At 37.7% G+C, this 23,561-nt stretch overlaps 1 protein-coding gene across 14 annotated transcripts in view; it reads right to left on the bottom strand.

The window, feature by feature from the left end:
- LOC113504252 (bromodomain adjacent to zinc finger domain protein 2B-like) overlaps positions 1-23,561 on the bottom strand; it is a 62,948-nt gene that overhangs the window by 21,718 nt on the left and 17,669 nt on the right. For 6 of the 14 annotated variants that reach the window (XR_003401541.1, XM_026886456.1, XM_026886457.1 and 3 more), the window contains exons 3-26: positions 19,625-19,795; positions 18,677-18,857; positions 18,067-18,158; positions 17,263-17,409; positions 16,743-16,879; positions 16,143-16,243; positions 15,695-15,712; positions 15,518-15,614; positions 14,815-14,931; positions 13,942-14,056; positions 13,524-13,619; positions 12,549-12,665; positions 11,824-11,907; positions 11,296-11,391; positions 10,531-10,688; positions 9,860-9,998; positions 9,104-9,228; positions 8,277-8,416; positions 7,818-7,947; positions 7,196-7,270; positions 5,567-6,277; positions 3,732-3,797; positions 3,147-3,191; positions 397-566 (exon numbers count right to left, since the gene is read on the bottom strand). Coding sequence is in view for 13 of the 14 variants with exons in the window: in XM_026886456.1 (XP_026742257.1) it covers positions 397-566; positions 3,147-3,191; positions 3,732-3,797; positions 5,567-6,277; positions 7,196-7,270; positions 7,818-7,947; positions 8,277-8,416; positions 9,104-9,228; positions 9,860-9,998; positions 10,531-10,688; positions 11,296-11,391; positions 11,824-11,907; positions 12,549-12,665; positions 13,524-13,619; positions 13,942-14,056; positions 14,815-14,931; positions 15,518-15,614; positions 15,695-15,712; positions 16,143-16,243; positions 16,743-16,879; positions 17,263-17,409; positions 18,067-18,158; positions 18,677-18,857; positions 19,625-19,795 (3,328 nt within the window). In the remaining variant the exon portion in view is untranslated. The remainder of the gene's footprint in view (positions 1-396; positions 567-3,146; positions 3,192-3,731; positions 3,798-5,566; positions 6,278-7,195; positions 7,271-7,817; positions 7,948-8,276; positions 8,417-9,103; positions 9,229-9,859; positions 9,999-10,530; positions 10,689-11,295; positions 11,392-11,823; positions 11,908-12,548; positions 12,666-13,523; positions 13,620-13,941; positions 14,057-14,814; positions 14,932-15,517; positions 15,615-15,694; positions 15,713-16,142; positions 16,244-16,742; positions 16,880-17,262; positions 17,410-18,066; positions 18,159-18,676; positions 18,858-19,624; positions 19,796-23,561) is intronic. The other 8 variants (XM_026886463.1, XM_026886468.1, XM_026886459.1 and 5 more) reach the window with 7 other exon arrangements.

The following is a 23,561-nucleotide window of genomic DNA, read 5'->3' as shown; positions in this document are numbered from 1 at the left end:
GAGCAGAAATATCGAAACAAACTCAAAATGTCTTCAAAGGAAGCAAGGGTTTTATTATGAGTACTAGACAACTGATATACTGTACATACTTATTTATTTCTAAATACTTGCATAATATAGATAAATTGTAATTAAACCGAGAAACAGAACAAACGCTATTCTCATCACAAATAAAAATGTACCCAGTGGGAATCGAACCCACGACCGTCACTATCAGTCAGTGTCACTAACCAATAGACCACCAAGCATATGAAACTATACTATCCTCATACCGATACATTCTCCAGATAACTTCGTTTACAAAAAGCTTTTAGGTAAAACCAAAGTTTTAGCAGTTTAATTATATTGTTACGTCACATTTAGAACTATTCTCTTTCTCTTCCCATCCTCCCTCACCTGAGTTCGGAGAGCAGTTCCATCTCCTTCCGGCGCTGCTGCAGCTTCTTCTCCTTGACTAAGAGGCGGTCCAGCAGGTTCTGGTGCTTCCTCCGCTCTCTCTCCTCCCATCTCCGCCGCGAGTCCAGCTGCCGGATGAACGTCGTGTGCTGGCGTCTTCGTTCTCTCTCCTAGGAGAAAAGAAATAAGAAGTTGGTAAGAATGTTTTTGAGTAAAGAAATATGTGGGTTATAATCATTGTGCTAAGGTTTTAATTAAGGTCATCTTTAAAGTTCTCAATGTCACCTTTATTTGTAATTATTTGATAATTTTATTTGATCCTAAATCGAGGTTTTTGCATATTTATTTTTCTATGCTTTTATATATTTCTTGATATAAATGTATGTAAAAGCACTCTTTAAATCCATATGTTATAAACAGAACCCAAAATATCTTTTCACTGCACGAAAAACCAAGTTTTAAGGCATCACGTCAAAACCGACGTGTCGCGAGTTCGATCCCCGAATAGGATAAGTTTTTGTGTGATTCACGAATGGTTGTCCTAAGTCTGAGTGTTATATGACTTGTAATGTTTTCGTTTCATACGATTGCCGTGCCAAGGAATTTTGTATCCTTGTGCAACGACACAAGTACTAAATTCCTTGAAATGTAAAAAGAGCTTCTTGAGTTACAAACCTTTCTCAGAACTCACACTAACACTAGAATCAAATTTTACCTTAATGATGACTATAGTAATTCAAAAGCAAAATTTAAAGTACTCAATAATGAGTCTTATTGTCTATCTACTAAAAGTTAGTATACATGCAAGTGTTTCCATTTTACAAAGCAACATGCGAGGCGGAGGTATAGCCGAATTGATACGTTTGCAACACATTCTGATATAATGGGCTTGATTATTTTATTTTATTTATTTAACCATTTATGTATACAGTCAATTTAAATTAAACTTACGAAAGTTGTGTACGAAGGTTATGTGAGAAAAATCAAGAGATTTTTTATGTTGAAGTAAAATGTAGTAATACCAGGCTTTTAATGTTTCAATTCGGGGCACATGGCTTTTGGCATATAGATAAGGTTTGAGCATTTATCTCTATGCTACCTACACGCAGTTGTGTTGGAGATTTCAGATTCCAATAGTTAAAATCAAGGTATTTTCAATAGTCAACGACTTCGGCGAAAGTTCAATTTTGAAGAATTTGTTTTTTTATTTGAGGCAAGATCTATAAAAACTTAAAAAAAATATAATGAACCTAAAAAAGACTTGAGATAGGATTTAAATTAAAATTGCAGGCGTATTGAACAAAGTTTTTCTAAGTAAGCATTAAAAGACGCACCTAATTAACATCTGTGTCTCCACTACCACGGCTTATAATAATATCGTTAGAGTTGTGGAAGCGAGACAGCGCTATTACACGGCGTAGAACGGCTTCTCTCTTTCACACCCTCTATAATATTACTTAAAAACGTGATGGTGGGACCACTCACTATCAAAGCCCTACACCAATTCAATTTTCTAGTTATAACGCTAATAGAGTATTTGACTATGTCTAATATCTAATATAAATCTGTTTATACCGTCAGACAGATTACCAAAAAATATTCAATACGTATTTTTCATTTTATCACATCATTAAAACACATTATGTAACACCTTTTTAACACATGGAGTGCATTAAAAGTATTGAAAAAGTAAAAAGGCTTATTTACAGGATGCGAGAAATGTCATTCAATTTGTAATACATTGCTGGGTGATACGGCAATAGCAACAAAAGTGACTGACCATTGTCGTCAATGTACCGTAACTTGCAGGCTATTTATCGCACCGTCTAAAACGGCTTTAAAGAAGATTAAAAACACTTAAGTATGGTAGTGGGGGCTAGTAACATCACTTGCCAGTAAAAAGCGTACTGGTAAGTGACGTCACACAAGATTTTTTTAACTGTATTCCCTTTTTTATTTGTTTTAGAATAGAATAGAATATTCTTTATTGTACATCATGGAATTGCAGCAGTGATTCATAATACATACAGTGTTAGGGTACAATGACGGTCTTATCGATAAAAAATACTTTTAGATAAAATAAAAAATACGTATCTAAAACTTTTCAGAAATCTGTCTGACGGACTATAATAATGTTATCTAAAAGCTGTTATGTTTGCCTAAGGTATCTACTATCGTTATTACCTCGGTTATATACTTTTGCTGTTGCCCGCGGTGTCCGAACGACGGTTGTAAAAGAGAAACACAAATATTACAAAGACATTTACAAACATTTCGATGTGAGCAACAAATATGAGGTCTTTACTAAGGGATAGGAGCTCGTGGCTAAGCTATAACCGCATAAGTGATTCGATCACAGGTTAAGCTATGCTTGACGCGGTTGGTCCGTAGATGGGTGACCATCCTTGTCATAATAAGTTCCTCCGTGTTTCGGAAGGCAAATTAAATTGTGGGTCCCGGCTGTTATTCCTACATCTTTGACAGTCGTTACAGGTAGTCAGAAGCTTGAAAAAGTCTGACAGCCAGTCTAGCCAAGGGGTATCGTGTTGCCCAGGTAACTGGGTTGAGGAGGTCAGATAGGCAGTCGCTTGGGCTACTTTCGTTAAATAATTTTTAATTAACCCTTACATAGTCTTACACGTGTTTCAATTTCGTTTTTTAAATATAAATATACATAATTGTTGCTTCCATCAAAATACAAACTTAATATTAAACACACACATATTTAAAATATTAAATTAAAAAATAACCTGTTCTTTCAGCAGTATGGCCTGTTGTCTTTTCAGTTCCCTCTCCTGAAACAAGGGTTAATATTACTTACTGATCGTTGGTTAACTGTGGAAGACTGGACTATGGCTCTTATAGAATAGAAATAAAATAATAACGTAATGAAAAATATCTAATCGATCTATACTTGACGAAAAAATCAAGAGAAAGAATACGTCCCACTGCTGGGCACAGGCCTCTTCCCGTATAGGAAAGGTTTTAGCCTTTAACATAAAGTTGATAAAAAACATACACAAAAATATATGTGCGTAAAAATATGTGTGTATATAACCGTCTTTTATAAATTCGGTTACAATCCGACACAGGTATCGTCAATAGCTAATGATAAACTAGCTGTGTCAGTTTTTATTATTTTTTGTTTTTTATATAATATTTGAATTTAAATGAAAATAAAGGCAATTGGGACCAAATAAATGTCTTTTCATAATAAATACAAAATCGCAGTATTTTGCTGTATTAATTGTCCTAAAAATAATAAAAAAAACCTAATGCTGGACCTCATCTGCATTCGCTTTAGCATTTTTCTCCTGAAATATCACCTTACAGACCTGTTGCCTCTTAGCGTGGTCCTCCAACTTCTGTTTCTCTATCTCCTCCTGTTTTCTCCTCTTAGCCTTCAGTAACGTGCGAACAACATCGAAAGCGGTACAGCAAATTATAATTAAACAGCGTTACATGTAACAAAAAATAAAACATTGAACTTAAAAAACTTGTTTTGAATGTTGTTGGGATATAAAAGTTTTAAATTATATTATGAAATTTAAAAACAAATTCTTAATAGAAAGAGACAAAGCTATACAATTATATAGTTCTATCTCTTTCCTAAAGCGAATTTTGAATCATCGTAATATGAATTATTTTTTTCTAGATTTTTTTTTATTCATAAAGTTGCATAATAATTGAAACATTTTCAAGAAAATAAAACCAATTCTCTTTGAACATGTTTGTCAAAACTTTTTACAATCATGACCTCAGTTCTTAGACTGTTTTCTATAAAAAAGGAAATTAAACAAATAATAAAAGAAGAACGATACAAGCATACGGAGATTAAAAGCGTGCAAAAATATAGTTTATACATATTGGGTTAAAATGAAAAGTATAATAGTCAAAACCTCACCTATACTCCATTTGTCTAGATAGTTAAGGAGGTAAACAATCTTGTGTCTTTCTGTCTTAAAACTCAGCTTAAATAGGCAGTTTGTTTGTTTGAACGCGCTAATCTCAGAAACTACTGGTCCAAATTGAAAAATTCTTTTTGTGTTGAATAGACCATTCATCGAGGAAGGCTTTAGGCTGCGACTAATAGGAGCGAAGATACAATGGAAAATGAGAAAAAAACAGGGCAGGTATAAATCATAACTTATATCTTCTACCCACGGGGACAAAGTCGCGGGCAACAGCTAGTAACTAATAAAGATTACCAAATCAAGTATACTACTGAAATATATCAGTTGTTTAAATATGTGTTTGTATAAAAAGACATTAAGATTATTTCTCTTTTTTTAAGTACCTGAACCAATGGAGTATAGATCCGTTAGAAAATAGCTCGCTATTGAAGAAAAAGCCGCAATCTAATTTAGACAATATCCTTTATATATACAATCCTAAGATTTTTCTTAAAAAAAAAAACACCTTTTTAGCATACAGCTAGCTTGAACGTATAATTCGACCGATGTGGGTGTTAAAAAAAAACTAGCTCCCGTCATTAAATATTCTTTGAAGGGTATTCGAATGTCAAAATTATTTTAATGTGCTATTGTTTAGAATTTAGAGGCCGTTATTACAATGTCGATAGTAGGTCCGATTCACACCCCAAGAAAATGTTTGTTCTAGAACACGGACATTTTGTTAATTTTTTTTGTCGTATTATAGCTTTGCTTAGTTTGAGACTAGATGGCTTTGTATGTGAATTGTGGAAAAGTATATTATTCTCTCTCTGTGTAGAGTATATTTTTAATATTAAATACAGTATCTTATAAAAGTGTAGTATAATTCAGGTACATATTTCACTTGAGGGCACGTTTTTCAGATGAGAACGCATAATCGCATTGATGAGAAAAGCTATGCTGGCAATTATATTGAAATTTATTTATACAAACCATCCGTGCCACCATATTATACACGAATTTCAAATTTAATATTAAACCAGCGGTACCTGTTACCAAAGCATTTATCAAAACTAGACCTGGATGAATTAAAAAAGACTCAATTTCATCCTACAATAGTGCTGTACATATTTGTCCTACTAACAACCATCGAATACTAATCCTTCACCTTCTAATATGAAACAGTGTATATACAATCAACTTCAACCATAGCTGATAGTGTCGTGCAAGTTAGTGAAACGTATCCGAAAGTTAGTATTTAGTTTTGAGTCACGTACCGATGATGTCACATCCTTATTTCCAAGGGAATGCACGGATATCGATAAAGCGCCATCTTTGCCGACGTTGAACGTCCCTTTATTAATCTTTTTTGATATAATATCGTTAAGAACATCATCGTCCTCACTGAGATCGATTACTTCTTTTAGAACTGATTTTGGGCTGTCTTTAGGCATTAGCATTAGGTTTTCGGACATGAATTCGTTTTTAGCGTCTAAATATTTTTGTTCTAAAGCTTTCGGGTCTTCAGGCTTTTTGTCACCGTGCAATTTAGACCAGTTGCACCCATTTATAAACTCAGATATTCTAGAATATGATTCGATGAGTTTTTCTAGATTGTTCTCTTTGTCTGGCGTTTTTAGGCGTTTCTCAGCTGATTTTATGAGCGAGAAATCGTATTGTTTGTCTTTCCGTTTCGGAAGATCAAAGGCCGCTTTTTCGGCGAAGTCTTTCATTTTATCTAAAGCATTGTATTCCTCTATTTCTTCCTTCCAACCTGTTTGGTCGAATTTGATTGTTTTTAAAGGGGAATTCTGGTCTTTGGGCCCCGAGACCGGTATGAGCGAGAGACTTATGGGCGGGATAGTGCGGTCCCTGTGCGACTTGGCGGCGGGGCACATCACTATGTCCGGGGTTTTCCACTCGTCGCAACTCTTTGGCATAGTGGGGAGCGGCTCGATCGTCAGCTGCGTACGATTCTTGTTGATATGCTGTTTCGAAGTTTCTCTCGTTATTATATAGATTTTTTCGTTTTTCTTGTCTTTATTATCAATTTGGATTATGACAACATTGTCAAGGTCCCTTTGGCGGTTTCGGTTTTGTGTTACTTATTATACTATCAACCCAAGTAGACAGATTTTTACATAAATATATAGAGAAGTATATAAGTATGTAATATATACCAGATCTAATGCTAAACACACAGCTGAGCTACCAACTAAAAGCTAAGAATTCCAACGCTTCTACTAAAAAGCAAAAAGTAACCAATTTTTCACGTTGGCAACCCCAAAAGGCCCTTTTTGCTTTTGAATATAGAATAAATCTACAAAATACTAATGGTGAGCACAATGTTGCCAAGCATCAAATTGATAATAAAAAAATAAAACAAACACAAGCACATGGTTTTAAAACATAGATACAGACTAGAGACAAAATAGTTCCCGTATTATGTTTTAGTTATTTATCTAGACGCGATTTAGTTTGAAATTTAATATTAGTAACACTACAAATTCTAGTTTATTTTTACTCATTTTATTCATGGTTAATTGCTTTTACAAGTAAAAAATATCGAAGCGACAAATTGAATAGAAAAAAAGATGTTTCAGCACTTTAACAAAAAAAAATCAGAAGAAAATGTATCGTAGCGTAAACTTGAAATAAAATCATTCAAATAATGAAGCATCTAGTAATATTATCAAAACACATACATTTAGAGCACTTTAACTATGTGTGAATCAACGCAGTATTAAATGAACTCTACCAATTAACCCAGAAAACAAAAATATTAATAAAGATCGATCTAACATTAACATGGAATCTATTTCCAAATGAACCAACCACATGATACGGGAACTACAGACAGACAAACATAATATCCCATAGTGTGACACCCATAGTTTATAGTTTACCTCCAGCAGTTGTTGACTGCGCGCTTCCTTCTCCCGCTTAGCTAGTTCTGCTTTCTCTGATCTTTCAAGACGGGCCTGGAAGATTATATACTTAGTAAGTAATGAATTTATGTTATAAATGTTGGGGTTTCGAAATCATTTTTGTTGCCAGTTAGTTTTGTGCCAGAAGTTTTTTTAAGAAGAAAATATTTCTTCAATGCGACGTTCATTGGACATGACTATAGAAAGAGAAGAGGAGAAATCACGTTGTTTGTAACTTAGCTTTAGTAAAAATGTTAAATAGATAACACTAGTCTGACATAACTTGCAAAACCTGTGCGGCTAAAAATATTCCTAGCCCGTAATGCCTCCTAGCGGAACTGAAGCTTGTGATCTCATTGCATATGTTAGATATATGTAAAATACACACCATACTTGTATATGTTAACGGAAAATTACAAGAACCACAACTTTATAAATTTACTGGGTAAAAAACGAGAAAGAGCTAGAGCTTTAAACTTTCGTGCGATTCTAAACGAGATTTCCACAAATAATATATATGTTTGCGACGTCTCGTGGTAAATTTCCTACAATAAGTTGGCGGTTTTTGTATTTTCCCGGCGAGTATGTATGTGTGCCATACCGCAGCAGGGTCCCGGGACCGCCGGGCGTCGCGCGCGGCCTGCTGCAGCCGCGCCAGCTCCATGCGCCGGTCTAGCGGCGGCGGCGTCGGCCGCCCGCCCGCAGCCGCTAACTGGCGGGCTTCTTCTAGCCTAAGGATACAGATAAAAGATGAGGTTTCAGCTCCAGTCATAGATACATATTGACTGGCCTGTTGGTCCAGTGGTTGGTGTGCCTGATTGCTATAGCAGAGTTCGAGGGTTCAATTCTCACTCAGGACAAATGTTTGTGTGATAAACCTGATTATTTGTTCTGTCTCGGCATAATTTATGTAAAATATGTATGTATTTAGAAATATATATGTATGTTTGTCAGTTGTTTAGTACTCATAATACAAGCTTTGTTATTTGAGACTAGATGGCGTTGTCAGAAAGTTGTGGAATATTATTGATATGTATATTGCTTATACTTAAATCCATACCTCTTGTTAATCTCGTTCTCGTTATAGACGAGCGGCTCCCCGCTATCGCCGGCGGGCTGCACGTACTCGCCCAGTACTGTGCGCGCGCTGAAGGTAAAGTTGTCTGCTGACAGCGGCGGGCAGGGACTCGATTCCAGGAACTAGTGAGGAGGAGATGGTAATAATTATATACTAATAATACAATGAAGAATTTTAAAGAGAAGCACGTAGAGAGGCTCTAACAGCACAAGTTGATCGATCACAGGTAAGCTATACTTAACAAGGTCGTTCCTTGGATGGATGACTATGTATGTCATAACGAGTCACTCCGTGATTTGGAAGGCACGTTAAATTGTGGGTCCCAGCTGCTATTAAAAGCTTCTTTAAATAGCAGCTTAATAGTCGTTACGGATAGACAGAAAGCTATAAAGTCTCGAAACCAGTCTGACTAAGGGGTATCATGTTGTGGTTGAGGCCCAGGTAAGTGGGTTAGGGAGGTCAGATAGGCAGTCGCTCCTTGTAAAACACTTTAGCACAAGCCAACATTAACAGTTAGGAAGCCTGCGATGAATACAATGAAAAAAATGAACACCTTAAACAAAACTCGAATAATACAATCTAAGAATGCCATTTTATACTGTTTCACTTACAAGCCGCTAAACCAGAAATTATAGCTCCTTAAAAGCTGTCTTAGGCATATTATAACATTCTCAATCTTACTACGAAAAAGTATTTAAACAATATTCTAACAAATGTTTAGTTAAACACTGTGCAAAGTGCTGAACATTTTTTTTATATGAAAAAATTACTTTGACTATGACCATAAACAACAAATGAAAGTAACTCACATTCTGTATATCGTGCAGGGATCTCATAGTGATCCCCGCGTGTGGTTCCGGCGGGGAGTATGTCACGTCGCCCTTGATGCTGCAGTTGCGGGACAGACCCTTGATCACTGTCACGCGCTTCCAACCTGGGCGGGACAAAGGGATGATGTACTTTGTTGGTTTTTGCATAATTTGTTGTTGAAGCATAGAAAACAAGGTATTGGGGTCTATGACTGGAAATTAGTTTAACTTAAATCTAGAGGTATTAGTCTAGCGCAAATAGAGTCATTGCTATAAAGTTTTTAAAGTACCAGGAAAACTACCTATTTCAAATAAAAATTTCTGATTTTCTCCGGTCAAGTGTGAGTCGGACTTGTAACAATGGGAGTTCCGTAGCAAATGGCAAAATTATTTTCTAATTAAATGGCTTTCAGTATCAGTATTTAATCCATGTAACATGTAACGTTTCACAAACATTCAAGTTACATGCACTGAGATACAGGAGAGTTCGTGTATCACATAAACTCTTGTCTGCGCAGGAATCAAACCCGCGACACGTTCTTGCGTTTTGGCGACCACAATGACTGAGCTATCCGTGCAGTCATTATAATCAAAATCTACATAAATTACATGTTGTTTGTCCGAATTTGCACACCGTTTGCAGCTCGATCTTGAAATATTGGAAAGCTTACATATCAATTTATAGTCGCAATATTATTTTTTGTTTTACAATTATATAATACGTATATATTAAGTTTATAAGTTGACTATACATACCCAGCACAAGCGGCAGTCTAAGCTGTGCATCATTAGGTCGGCGGCTGGTGTCGCTCGCGTCCGAGTCGGACGGACAGCTGTCTGACGGACACTCCGAGTCTGTGCTCGCCGTCTCGCCTAGTAGGGCCTTCAGTTTCTCCTGCGAATGTTAGTTGAAAAGTAAATTGATTTGTAATACACTGTAGTGGTGTGTAAGATAAATTGCTGTTGATCGACACACCAAGAGGTTTAAAAATATTTGAAACAATATTTACTTGTACATATTATAATACGCAATCTTTCGTTTTTCAACAGGTTGCAATGTGCTCTATTTCAAAAGACGGCACTCCAACCATTCCTTATATCATTATTTAAATGTTTTATTGTAATTCATGAAACACATTTTATGCAAGAACTAAAAAGAAACCTCTAAAAGTTTAAGAGGGAGAGAGTTAATCCTTGTGCCACGAAGGCGTCACAAACCTTCAAGTCACATGCACAAGACATCCAGACTCAGGACAAGCATTCGTGGATCACACAAATGCTTATCCTACGCGTGCATCGAACCCACAACAAGATACACTCAATTAGTTTAGCGTTGTACCTCAACCACTGGCTATCTTTATTAATATTGATTAAAAAAATGTTTAAGTAACAAGAAAAAAAACCATTTAGCCTTAATAATGCCTTACCAGATCAGTCTCAGCCAGCAGTTGATGCGCAAGCGCAGGCCGCAGTCCGAGCGCGCGACTCTGCGCCAGCAGTGACGCGACGGTATTCTTCTTGGGCTTGCTGACGCCGCGGCCCAGGTTCCGCGGCCGACCTTCCCGACCCGCCCATCCGGCAACTGCTGTTGGTGGGACATTAGGGTTACGAGATGTCTTGGGTATTGATTTTTAGGTTTGAAAGATTTTTGGTTCCATATAAGATGATTTTTGCCATCATATTCAAGATATGTATTGCCCTCAGATGAAAACTCTCACAAAGAGTTTATTTAAGTCCCATAATGGTTAATTGTATTTAAACCTTTGAATAAGATCTTTAAAAACAGAAAACTAGCAAATTGCAGTCTTCTAAAAAGTGTCCTGTTTATATCATAGCTACAGTGGTAAAGAAAAAAAAATGGTAGTTGTAATATAACAGACATTGAAACAGATTACTTTCAAGTTTAAGAATTAGAACTCCCATACAAATAATATTTGAAGATTAATCGCAACTCTAGCTCATTTCATACAGAGCAAAATTTAAGCATTGAACCACCACCACCATTGAACCAGTGTTTTACAAGGATCGACTGCCTATCTGACCTCCTCAACCCAGTTATAGTTACCGGCACGGATCTGGACACTGGTACTTAGCTGAATCGGTTAGACTGAAAGCCGACCCAAACACAGTTGGGAAAAGGCTAGGCCGATGATGATGTTGTGTGTACATAAGTAATGTAAAGCTATACGTACACTCGCTGTCCTCGCTGCCGGAGGAGCGCGGGCGCGGCGCGTCGGGGCCCAGCTCCGGGGCCACGCGCCGGGGCCGCGCGCCCGGCTTGCGGCGGGCTGGCGGACACATGGCATGTATAGCAATGGGGACTATAAGTCCAAGATGTTCATAAAAAAAAGTTAAGTTTATTCTTATTGTAAAGTATATCTTTATCTTTTTTTTTATGACTCCCGTAGTAAGGAATTTATTCCTTGTGTCGTTGTTCTTTCACAAACCTACAAATCACGTCCACAAAGGTACCGAGACTCAGAACAGGCATTGCACACAAAAGCTTGTCCTACGCGGGGATCGAACCCCGACACGAAGCGGTGTTGTAGCCTCCAACACTGGGCTATCCGTGCAGTCAAAATCCCGATCTTAACTTTGAGTATTGTTACAGTGGTAACAGAAAGAGACATCATTATGTGAAAATTTCAACTGCCTAACTATGACATTTAAAATCGACGAATTTTTGAAATAATTATTATGAAATTAGTGAAATTACTTACATATCCTGTCATGGCTTGAAGACGCATTGAGTGAACTACTCAATGACGTCAGTCTTGATAGTGCGTCTGAAGCTTGCGAACTCGCTGCCAAACAAATACACATTTTAGTAATATTACATTATTTATTTATTTTTTACTTTACACATCACATTGGATATTTATTACCTCCACATTTTAGGTATAGTGATAGCGGGCGTACATAATTCAAAGCCAATGGGGCTACTTAGTACCTACTTTTGATTGTCAAATAACATTGGACAGTACCCAGTGTTAACGCGCATACTATTCGTGCGCGTTTCCGAACGCAATTATCTGGAGAGGGGCGCGTGAAGGCGACGTGTGACTTCCCTTTTCGCCACGACACCGACACAACCACACGTCTTACCATTTTTTTACATATTTTAAAGAATACACGCCTACTTTGTCGTTATTATGTCTTGAAATGAAACTACTTTTACGGACGTTATCGCGGTTTAATTTTAGATTTTAGCTCCCGGCGTTTCGACACCTTTGCAGGTATCATGGCCACGGGCATATAACATTAAACCGCGTTAAAATCCGTAAAATTAGTTTCATTTCAATGTCTAACATTTGCGTAAACCTCAAAAACCACCATTTTATTATGTCTTGTTTTATTCACACCTTGTTTTGCCCCCGACACACACTGACAAAGTGGTACGTAGTTATTGAGATATAGTCGACAAAAACATGATAATAATACTTACCAGGCGTTGGTTTAAGTGAAAGGTTAAGTGGTGCATCATCATCCATCCCTGAAGACTTCACACCCAGGTCCAGGGGAGACTCCTCACCCATCTTCGTGCTCAGGTTGAGGCCAGCATCTGGAATAGATGAGGTGTTAGTATCTTTTCTAGTGGTGCTGGTGGGTGGATGAATGGTTGCCCACTCAAAATTAGGGATATTAAGATATTATCGATCCATAAAATTTTATCAGAAACGGTCAAGCCGTTTCATTATAGTATGCTGTGCTGCTCTTGTGCTCGACTTGCCAGGGAAAGGCTTAAGAAATAAGTAGGACTTCTGCAGTTACAGTTTTATTTACAGCGATCACAGGTTTATAGATTACTTGTGTTATAGTTCAAAAATACTCAAATCACATGCACATTCAGAACACCAAGAATTTGCTTGTGGACCCCACATACAAGTTGTGTATGATGGTAAAACTAAATTTAAAAATAAATCGCGGCAAAAAACAAATTCAAACAACGATAAAGATAACTACCAACCAATCAAAATAAACCACGGATTGCCACTTACATATATATCAATCGATTATTTATTTTATCCATGTTTGTACAAAACTCCACCAAGACAGTTTAAATTTCTTACACAAATCTATACTCTATACTAATATATAAAGCTGAAGAGTTTGTTTGATTGTTTGTTTGAACGCGCTAATCTCAGGAACTACTGGTCCAAATTGAAAAATTCTTCTAATTATATCTTCTACCCACGGGGACGAAGTCGCGGGCAACAGCTAGTGGAATAATATATTGTAATACGTGACGCCGTGCATCGAAGTATCGATGTTTTAGGTCCCCACGTTCTAACTCTTCAACGAAGACATCAATACTACACAGCTATCAAGACAGTGTCTTTTCGCACGACTTCTACTTACTAATCTACAGTCTAGTTGACCTACAAGCACACAACACGTATAATATTGGTATATGACATACAATAATCACCTGTGGAGCCGGCCAGCTGCCGCTCGAGCGCGGCCAGGCTGACGCCGCTCTGACTTGCGATGGTCTGGAGAAGCTCGCGGGATATACCTGGGGAGGAATAGGTTGGTTATATTTTATTGTTTATTTGTTTTATGGGCTAACTAGATTATTTTTTCAAAAAACTTAATTGTTGTTATTCAAACTAGATTATTCATATCACAAATTGTGGGCGGAGAATTTTATATTTCTTTAAGATTTTGTTTTGTCCAGCACTATCATTTGCTTTGAATCCGGTTGTAATTTATCGATTTCAATTAATTATTGGTCGATATCGAACAAATGATTTCGACACCTATGCAGGTATTATGGCGTTCGTGTAACATTCGCGTAAACCTAAGAAGTCACTATGACAACAGCATGTGCAGCCTACCGGCGTAGTCGGTGAGGCTGGGCGGCGGCGTGCCGGCCAGCGGCGCGTGCGCGGCCCGCTCCGGCTTGCTGGGGAGGCGGATCACCTCCACCGACGAGCGGGGGCCGTACTCGTCCTGGAGGGAGATATACATTATATTGAAGGAGAACATATACGTCACTATTTTACAGTAACATAGGATAAGATTTGTTAGAATTTGATTGCTCCAGCTATCCATCATTGGACTAGCCTTTCTCCAACTATGTTGGGGTCGGCTACCAGTCCAACGGGTTTCAGCTAAGTACCAGTGTTTTACAAGGAGCGACTGCCTATCTGACCTCCTCAACCCAGTCACCTGGGCAACACGATACTCCTTGGTTAGACTGGATGTCAGACTTTTCAAGCTTCTGACTAACTTGTAACGAGTGTCAAAGATGTAGGAATAACAGCCGGGACCCACAATTTAACGTGGCTTCCGAAACACGGAAGTATGCCTAGCCATGCCTTGGTTGGTCCAGCTAAAGATGTGTAAAAGCTGCAAGTCACCTTTCAACGAACCATTTTTTAATAAACTCCTACGGGAAGAAAGTAGGTATTTTTAAGTATACTCTAGATGGGACTCGGAGGTAACTAGACGACAGTGCAACGGAAGTACTTCACGGGAATATGGCGTCACGTTAGTTTACTATCCAGTTTTTATATATTTTTTTTTTGTATTGGTCAATACTTAGATGTTTAATAAACAAATGAATAAAAATAAAATAGTAGGAAATATTAAATTGAATAATAACTGCTTCAATCACATATGACGATTCACACTCTTTTTAATTAAATATGCCTTAACCATTGAGCTACATATAGGTATAATGATTGATTAGAGTAAGTTTCCCATACCAGCTTGGGCCTCTTGCTGGGCAGCGGCGCGGCCCTGTCCGCCGGGTGCAGGCTGACGTGCGGCGGGTCCAGCGAGATGGTCTTCTTGCGGCCGCGGGTACTGCTGCCGGACGACTGCTGCGAGGGGGGCAAGAAATGTTTAGTATGTGAATAGTGGATAATGTTAGTCGTGAATTAATTGTAATATAAAGACTTAACGATAAAGCACTTGGGAATCATCTTACATAGAATACAACTTTATAAAAAACAAACGAAATTGTAGTCGCGCAATGCGTGCGGGAGATATGATGCCACAGACAGATAGACAGTTACGTAAAACTTGTAACACCTCTGTTTTTGATAAAATACATGACAAACAGACACGTCAACCTTATAAAACTTATAACACGCCTGTTTCTGCTAAAGTAGATCTATTCTTAGATACTTGAGGCGAAACACATGTATTTGAATCGATTCTGAAATCAGTAACTTTTAATTTCTTTGCTCGAGACTGCGACTGCTAAACTACCTTTTGTTAAACGTTATACTAGGGGACTAGTAATTTCTTCTTCATTTCTATCAGGGAATTAAGAAACGTTACAACCTAAGTCTCTCATCTAAGTTAGGGTATAACACCAAAACCAGTACTAATTTAGTGATATCCCCTAAAACTTAGGACAGAGATAAACAATTAAATGACAAAATGAATAAAAACTTAACTTACATGTGCCTTAACCTTCGGTCCGGCTAAAGATGACGTATACTTAATGATTTCAGTATCGGGAGGCAGTCTTACCCCACCAAGTACTGACGACGGATCACTGCAAGTGTAAAGAGATTTAGTTAAAAAGTAATTAATATCAAATAATAATTAATATTGTAGGTATGTGCTTGTGCTTACCCTCCCTCTAGAGCGGCACTGATGGGACAAAAATTGTACATGTTAATTAAGAAATTAAGATTCAATATTAACATTTAGTATATATAAAAATGTATTATATTGTCAATGTTTTTATGTACTTCCGACTGCGAAAATTTATATGTAGCTTTAATATTTATAATAAAAATAAAGAAATGTTTTTTTCACTATCTAGCAGAGAGAAAACCCGGCTAAGTGCGACTTAGACCGGCAAGGGTTCCGTACAAAAAAAAAACTTATTAAATTGATGACCATAGCAAACATTGCTGGCGTTGCAAGACATAGATGCGTGCCGGGATTTGAACCTACAAACTTTGTCTTAGAACTCCAACGGACATACCACTAGGCTAAAAAACTATGCCGATACTATTAATATTACGTGTGCAATGTGTACGATAGGTGTGACCAAACTAGTATTTTATTAAATTACCTAAGTATGGTATGGGGTAAGCCGGTGAGAGAGTCGATGCCCCCATGCCTTCCATCCTTGTCTGACCCCGGCATGCCGAACGGGTATAGCGGAGACATGTTCTGAAACAAAATTATTATTATTATTCAATTTTATAAAACAGTTTGATTGTCAAAAATAGATGGTCGAGTATGTAGGATTTTTGAACGGAAATAATATTATGATAAGGGCAAATTTAGACGATGCAAGAAATAATCGTGTAGGTTATAATACATTGCTAACCATCATATAATACGTTAGATTTCAGACAGCTGTCAGTTAACAGAAAAGACATGGACAGGAGTCGCTAGTAATAATTACTAAATCAATCTATAGAGCGAACCTACTACTAGGCACAGGCACAGGCCTCCCATATGGGAAAGATTTGATTATAAAATATAAGAAATATAATTATTATATTTAAGGACATTCCGTGTTTCGGAAGGCACGTTCAATTGTGTGTCCCGGATGCTATTCATCATCTTCGACAGTAGTTACGGGTAGCCAGAAGCCTGAAAACCAGTTTAACTAAAGGGTATCACGTTGCCCAGTTAGTTGAAACGTAATGTGAATAGATTGTACCTTCCCCTTGGCGGCGGCGGCCACAGCGGCGTGGTAGGCGCCGTGCGCGGCGGCCTGCGCCAGCATCAGGTCCCCGCGCAGCAGCGCAAGCTCGCGCTCCTTACCCTTGGAGCTGGACGACGAGGATGAAGGCTTCTCTGGAAGATTGAACATAAAAATGATGATATCAAGTCACCTAGAAATATAGTAAGTATGGGGCAAACCGAGAAACAGGGATTACGAGTGACAGTAATCTTTTAAACAATAAAAAGGAACAATAAAAAATGACAGATGAACTTCACTTTTAAGTTTCAAATATTTGAGGGTTTCATTGCTTCAGATAGATAATTCAACAAAAAATATTAGATATTAAATATTATATGCCTCGATCTGAAAGATTATGATTTAGAAAAAAAAACTGATTTTAAGTTTCAGAGACTAGTTTCTGACTCAACTAGAATCCTTGACTAGTCGGGCAATCCCGATACAAACGCATGAGTTAACCTTTCCATCTTTTAATAAAGTTTAATGTGCTACTCACTAGATGGCGGTGGCGTTGGCTTACTGCTGGGCTTGCTCTGGTGGGAGGCCGACACCAGACTGTTGAGAGACGCGAGGCTGGACAGCGACTGTGAGTGGGAGTGCATCGCAGATGGAGAGGACGTCTTCGGGAGACCGTATGATGATCCTGGAAAGAGGATATGGAGTTGAGCTGTTGGTTTTGTATTTGTATTAAATTTGTTCATTTATTTAGATTTGGGGAAAGTTCTCTTCAAGATGGGCAGACGTCGTTGGAGTATAATAGAATTGAGTTGATTTTTTTTTGTATTGATTTAACCATGTATTTCTGTGGGTTTGGGAAAGTTACATAGATCAATTGTCCAGCTGATCTAATTGCAGCTATTCAATTATTATTACTAGTAATTTGTGTACCACTGCAGGACAAAAGCCGTCTTCAAGGCCTTCTTTCATTTGTCTTAGTATATGTCTGACTGCAGAAGAGACGCGACCCTCTTTCTACAATAATATAATATTTGACGAATTTCACACAACACCGTCTACTCTTAAACTAATTAGAGCATGTATTATAACTGATAAACATACGTATAAATTCATGAACACATACATAATATAAATAAATCACACCCAAACACGGAACAAATGATCATACTCACCACAAAAACACTTGTCCTGAGTAGGAATCGAACCCACGACCTCTGGAACAGCAGTCAGGGTCACGAACCACTCGACCAACAATGCCTACAGGCTGTAAGCTTATATTTCTACATAATAAATAGCTATAATACACTACACAACATATATAGTAGTGAATAGAGATACGTGCCCCACTCACTCATGTTCTGCGAGTTGGTGCTGCTTGTTGATGGAGACTTGTCCTTCGTGGACGCGCTCGAGGATGTACTGCTTCTGCCTGACCTGAAGACAGAAGGGAAAATTGAACGATTGTTAGTACAAGGATGATATTTTTGCAGAGCCATAGGCGTACGTATAAGCAATATTGGACTTGGACTGAGATGGTTGTAGAGGAAGATGTCTACCACTTCCCCTCATTCCGTCAATTTTCGGTGATATAGAAAGTTATATCAAAGTCCTTAAATAGGAGATTTCAGACCTTAGCTTTAGACTTGAATCCCCTAACCTGTAAACCTATTAAAATCAAAATTCCTAAAAACCGATGTGTTCGCATTTTATTATTTTAATTAAACAAAATTTTAGCTGTCAATGCAGTAATCCATTCCAAAAGTTTTATATAACTTTTAAAACCCTTACAACCCTTTTTTCAGTCAAAAACCTAGCCTTATATCCTTTCTCAGGCTCTAGACTACCCGAGTACCAAATTTCAATCGGCTCACTAGTTTATGTCTGAAAGTTAGACAGACCAACAGACAAACACAAATACTCTCGCATTTATAACATCAGTCTAGATATCTTACCTCTCATTCCGACTAGACAGTTTCCCAGGTTTGGGCGGTTGCTTGAGCCCTGCTCCACCGCTGAGGGCAGACAGCGCTGCGTAAGGGTCGGCCAGTGGTGGGAAGTTTAGCCCGGATGCCTGCAGGCGGGCTAGGTAGTCCTGGGCCGCTAGGTGTGACGCCATCGACCACCAGGCTGCACCTGTTGAAATTAGTTGATTTTGGTAATGTTTAGTTGGGCTTCGACTGGTGTTGATGGGTGATAGGTCTCTGTTATCTTTGATAACGATCGTGAGGATAGATTTTCTTTTTTGCAATGCCATTAATCTTGTACTTTTTTATTTTAATTATTTTAAGAAGTGATCCGCTTCCAAGCGGAGCCTCATCCGAACCGAAGAGACCCTCAGGGCTAAGGACAATGATGCAAGGAGGAGAGGCCTTCATCTATGACCTCTTCAAAGGTTGTTGCAGTTGTCGAAATGAGACTCGCCATCACAACTGCATGCGATTCATATGGAAATCAATGTTCTTCTAAAACAATTCCTATTTTAGGTGTTTCAAACTACTGCTTTTATCTTTGTCAAAATAAATAAGAGTAAGTAGATATATAATTAAGACCAAAGTTGCACTTTACACCTTTATATTTCAGTGATTATCTAAGGAGGCGAGAAGCAAGGCCAGTTTATATTTTAAAAACAAAATCGCAGACAGACAAAGTCGCAGGCTAGGAGCTAAAGCTAATTCGAATAGAAATATTAGAATAGTCTTATGCTGGGGCCACACTAACGCCTAACCTCAATGCCCAGTAACGCAATATTTATTGCAATAATTTTTTGATGTTACGCCACGTGAGCTTTTGAATAACGCTAAACTCGTAATAAAATCGTGATAATTTATGGCATTTCTCGTTGTGTGGCCCCAGCATTAAAAAGTTAAATAATAAACAAGAGGTCAACAAACCGTGTTTACCTTGGTACTTACTGGCAGCTGGATGCAGACCAAGTGAAGCCGCTTGGTTGGCGGCCACCCCGAGAGTGGTGGGCGGCGGGTAACGGGAGCCGAAACCGAAGAGCGCGGCCTGCGCCTGCGCAGCTTGGGCCGCCGCCGCGCCCCCGCCGCTGCCATCGCGGCCCCAGTATGCTGTGGACGATTTAGAATCATATTAAGTAAGTAATACCTAACATTTCATATGAAGCGGATAGACTTCAAATGTGTTAACCGTTACGTTAATATAGCCAGGTATCTAAGGGCACTACATATACTTGGTGAGTGGTGACCGACATATGTAGAACATGAGACTAAATTCGTCCGTATTTTGTTTTCTCAGTTCGTGACGTGGATGCACCGATTTTGTTGCTTATTTTATCATTTAATGTGAAATTGCTGTCATTTGTTTCCATAACATTTCATCAAGTTTGGCTCAGTAGTTTTGATTTGAAGTAGGTTACGTATATTTTTGTCGTTAAAATATCAATGAAAAAGTCTTGCTTGGTTTAACAAATTTGATCCCATTTCAAATCCCATCCCCTTCCCATTTTAAAGCTGTAATACCGCAGACGTGCTCAAAAACACACTGTACTAACTATCCCACCTCTTTTTTACTTCCAATCATGAGGTCACAACAACCTTTTCTTCATTTTAATATGAAGTAGCTATCATATCCACTCACCTAAGTTAAATCTAAACCGACCGTAACTCTACACTTTCAAAAATACCTAAACCCGCATTAATCTTGGTTCTCACAAGTGCAGTACATTATCTATGGAACAGACATTAATATACTCTACAGAGAGGAGCCATCCACAATCATTACTAATGCGATCGTGATTATTACTTTATAAGCTTTGACACTGTACAGCTAGAAGTCAGAATGTCAACTTTTATCAACCCTTCAAATGTCAGTAAATGTAGGTACTCCCTTAGTTTTGTTCTAGTTTATAGTGCTACCTATTATATTTAAAAGTTTATCCATCCAATCTATCAACTCTTTGGATATGTGTTTAAAGATCGAGTTTAATCTTATTAGACAGTTTTTTTTTTAATAAATGCGGACAACATTACATATGTACATTGATCTGAACCCAAAGTAAGTTGCTAAAGCACTTGTGTTATGGAATTCAGATACAACGAAGGTACCACAAACACCAGGACCCGAGACAATGTAGAAATAAGAATTTTTACATTGACCCGACCGGGGATCGAACCCGGGACCTCAGAGCTAGCGACACCTTGAAACCGGTGCGTACGCCACTCGACCACGGAGGATTAACCTTCTGTGTTACCTACTTGGTGGCTCTCAGACAAGCTAGTCATTCCCATACAGCGATAAATCATAATCATCGCTGTGAGTCACCTCAGTTTTTGAGAAATAACTTAATAATATCGGTATTTGGGTAATGGAGTGGGTTTTACTCTGAGAATCGAAATCAGAAGTCATGTTTTAAGTATTTCCTTTTAAAAGGAATATTCAACCTTATATAACGGGGAGTATGATATGTATTTATATTGCTTACTGTTTAAAAACCCTGTTAGAAAAGTAATGTTTAATTACTTAAATCTTTTTTTTAATCTTTATTAATATTTAAGGAGTTTTTATCCACATGGATACGTCAACCCCATTGTACCTTATACAAAATTTACTTACACACTACTGAAAAGGGAAACACTGATTACACACTCGAACTAGACTACATAGGCGCTTAGCAGTTTTTGAAGCAGGATTTGACAAAAAAAATATAAGAAGACCAACATCCAAAATTTTTAATTTTTAGTTATAGATATCTATTAGTAACGACTAGTCAAGTCAAACTTACGTGTGTTTTCAAAAATCTAAAGACAGAACGAAACTTGAGCATAACTGAAAAGCACCTAACATTTCAGTATTTCACGGAAACTCCCTTAAAAAACAATCCAACCTTTTTAGACGATTACAAAATTAAAAATACAAGCAAACACTTCTACAATGGTTAGGTCACTAACCTGTGTATCATATAAGCACAGTTTTTTAACCATGGCGTCGTTCTGTGCATGGATAGTCACAGTTAGTGTCAAGTCATACGGCTCCCATACAACGAGTTCTAACCACATTCTTGTAAATAACGAATGCGTTCTTTTGTTTTTCATGTATTTTATGTTTAGAACCGTTTTACGTTATACTTTCTTTAGGTGGAGTTGAGTATCCCTACTAATATAATATTATAAATGCGAAAGCAACTCTGTCTGTCTGTCTGTTACGCTTAAACTAAACCTCTGAACTGATTCTAATGAAATTTGGTACAGAGATAGGAGTTGACCTTGAGAAAGAACATAGGATAGTTTTTATCCCGGACTTTTGAAGAGTTCGCTTGGAAACGCGATATAACCGACCTCGACGCGGGCGACAAGCTAGTATGTATAATGTATATACTTACTTAAAAATGTATGCTAATGTATGTGGAAACAAACCAAATAAGGTATAATAAAAATACTCGACGGTAAAACTTGTCACCTCGAAAAATGTTTAAGAGATCAACCGATTTTCATCAATCATTTCTGAGAACACTCGCAGAAAAAGTTCAGACAGACAAACGGACACTTCTAACTAACAACACCTCTCTTTTTGCGTCCTGAGTTCAAAATACTATAAAGTGCTCCTATGTAGCTTAATTTGAATAGATTAATTTCGATTTATCCTTTTTAGCGTTGTTTTGGTGGCTGTATTTCACACTTGTCTTGTCACATCAGTGTTATGATCATACATTATTCTGAATACTATCCCGTCTGGGCGTGTAACCTAACCTCACACCATAATAAATTTTTTATACAAAATAAAATAATAAAAATGTATGTACTTTTGAGTGCCGTTCGCTAAACGTTTATTGTGATATTTTAGCAGCTATAACCAAAATACAGGCGGTTGAAGACGCGCGCAACATCTAGTTAGAAACTAAACATAATATCTACCAAAGTAAACTACCTTGACATTTCTAATCACAAGTCAAAACCTTTCTTAACACCGCATACTACCCTCATTCTCATAAGGGTTTAAAAAATCATTTACACGACACACAACAAAATGAAAACCAACTTAAACTACATTCACATCCCAAGGCGAGCCATTTACAACTCTATTCCTTTACAATAAGAGCGAATAAGACTGCAAAGTTGTTTGTAAAGCAAGAGCGAGGTTGGTGAACCCAACGAGTTCGCTTATATGGTATTATGTCATGCCAAGGGTTGTCACTTGATACTGCACAGTCCTGGGCAGATTGAATGGTAGTTTTTAATTGGGATGAACGATTCTAGCCCTATGTAGTCTGTAGTCCTGGGATAAACGCCTATATGGTCCTATGTTGCGTATTTCATTTATAAGTTATTGTACCAAAAGTGGTCGTTTTTAATCTGTGACCATTTGTAAGTGTCTTAGTGCTTCGGAATGACTTCTTCAATTATTGAGCATTGATTGATCACCACGATTGTGAGAATATTGCCGCGTCACAATATAATTACTTGATATTTTTAATTTTGATTCAGGGTTTGGCCATTTTGGATTTCAAGGCAAAGAGTGTGGTCAAGTTAATTTTTTTGCTTTGAATCCCTTAAAAGTGTGGAACCGACAAGTCAAAACCACTTTTTGAAAAGCACTGCCATCCATCTAAAGTTTGTAATCGAATTAGTTGTAGCAATATTAAGACCCTATGATTCTTGCGGGACACGCTGCGGTTCATTTTTAGTCAGTAAGAGTCTGACGCTACCAGCTTTCTCCCCCGAGGAAATGGGTGTCGAGGAGGATTCCCCCGCTTTACCAAAAAAATAAAGACCCAAAGATTCCAAACAATAATTGAAGTACATTACAACCTTAGAAGAAGAAGTGGGACAGACACGGCTAGAAAGAAAAATCTAGTTGCATTACAGTTGATAGGTTGAG

The sequence above is a fragment of the Trichoplusia ni genome, chromosome 21 (assembly GCF_003590095.1).
Source record: "Trichoplusia ni isolate ovarian cell line Hi5 chromosome 21, tn1, whole genome shotgun sequence".
Lineage (NCBI taxonomy): Eukaryota > Metazoa > Arthropoda > Insecta > Lepidoptera > Noctuidae > Trichoplusia > Trichoplusia ni.
This window is presented reverse-complemented; position numbering and strand designations above follow the sequence as displayed.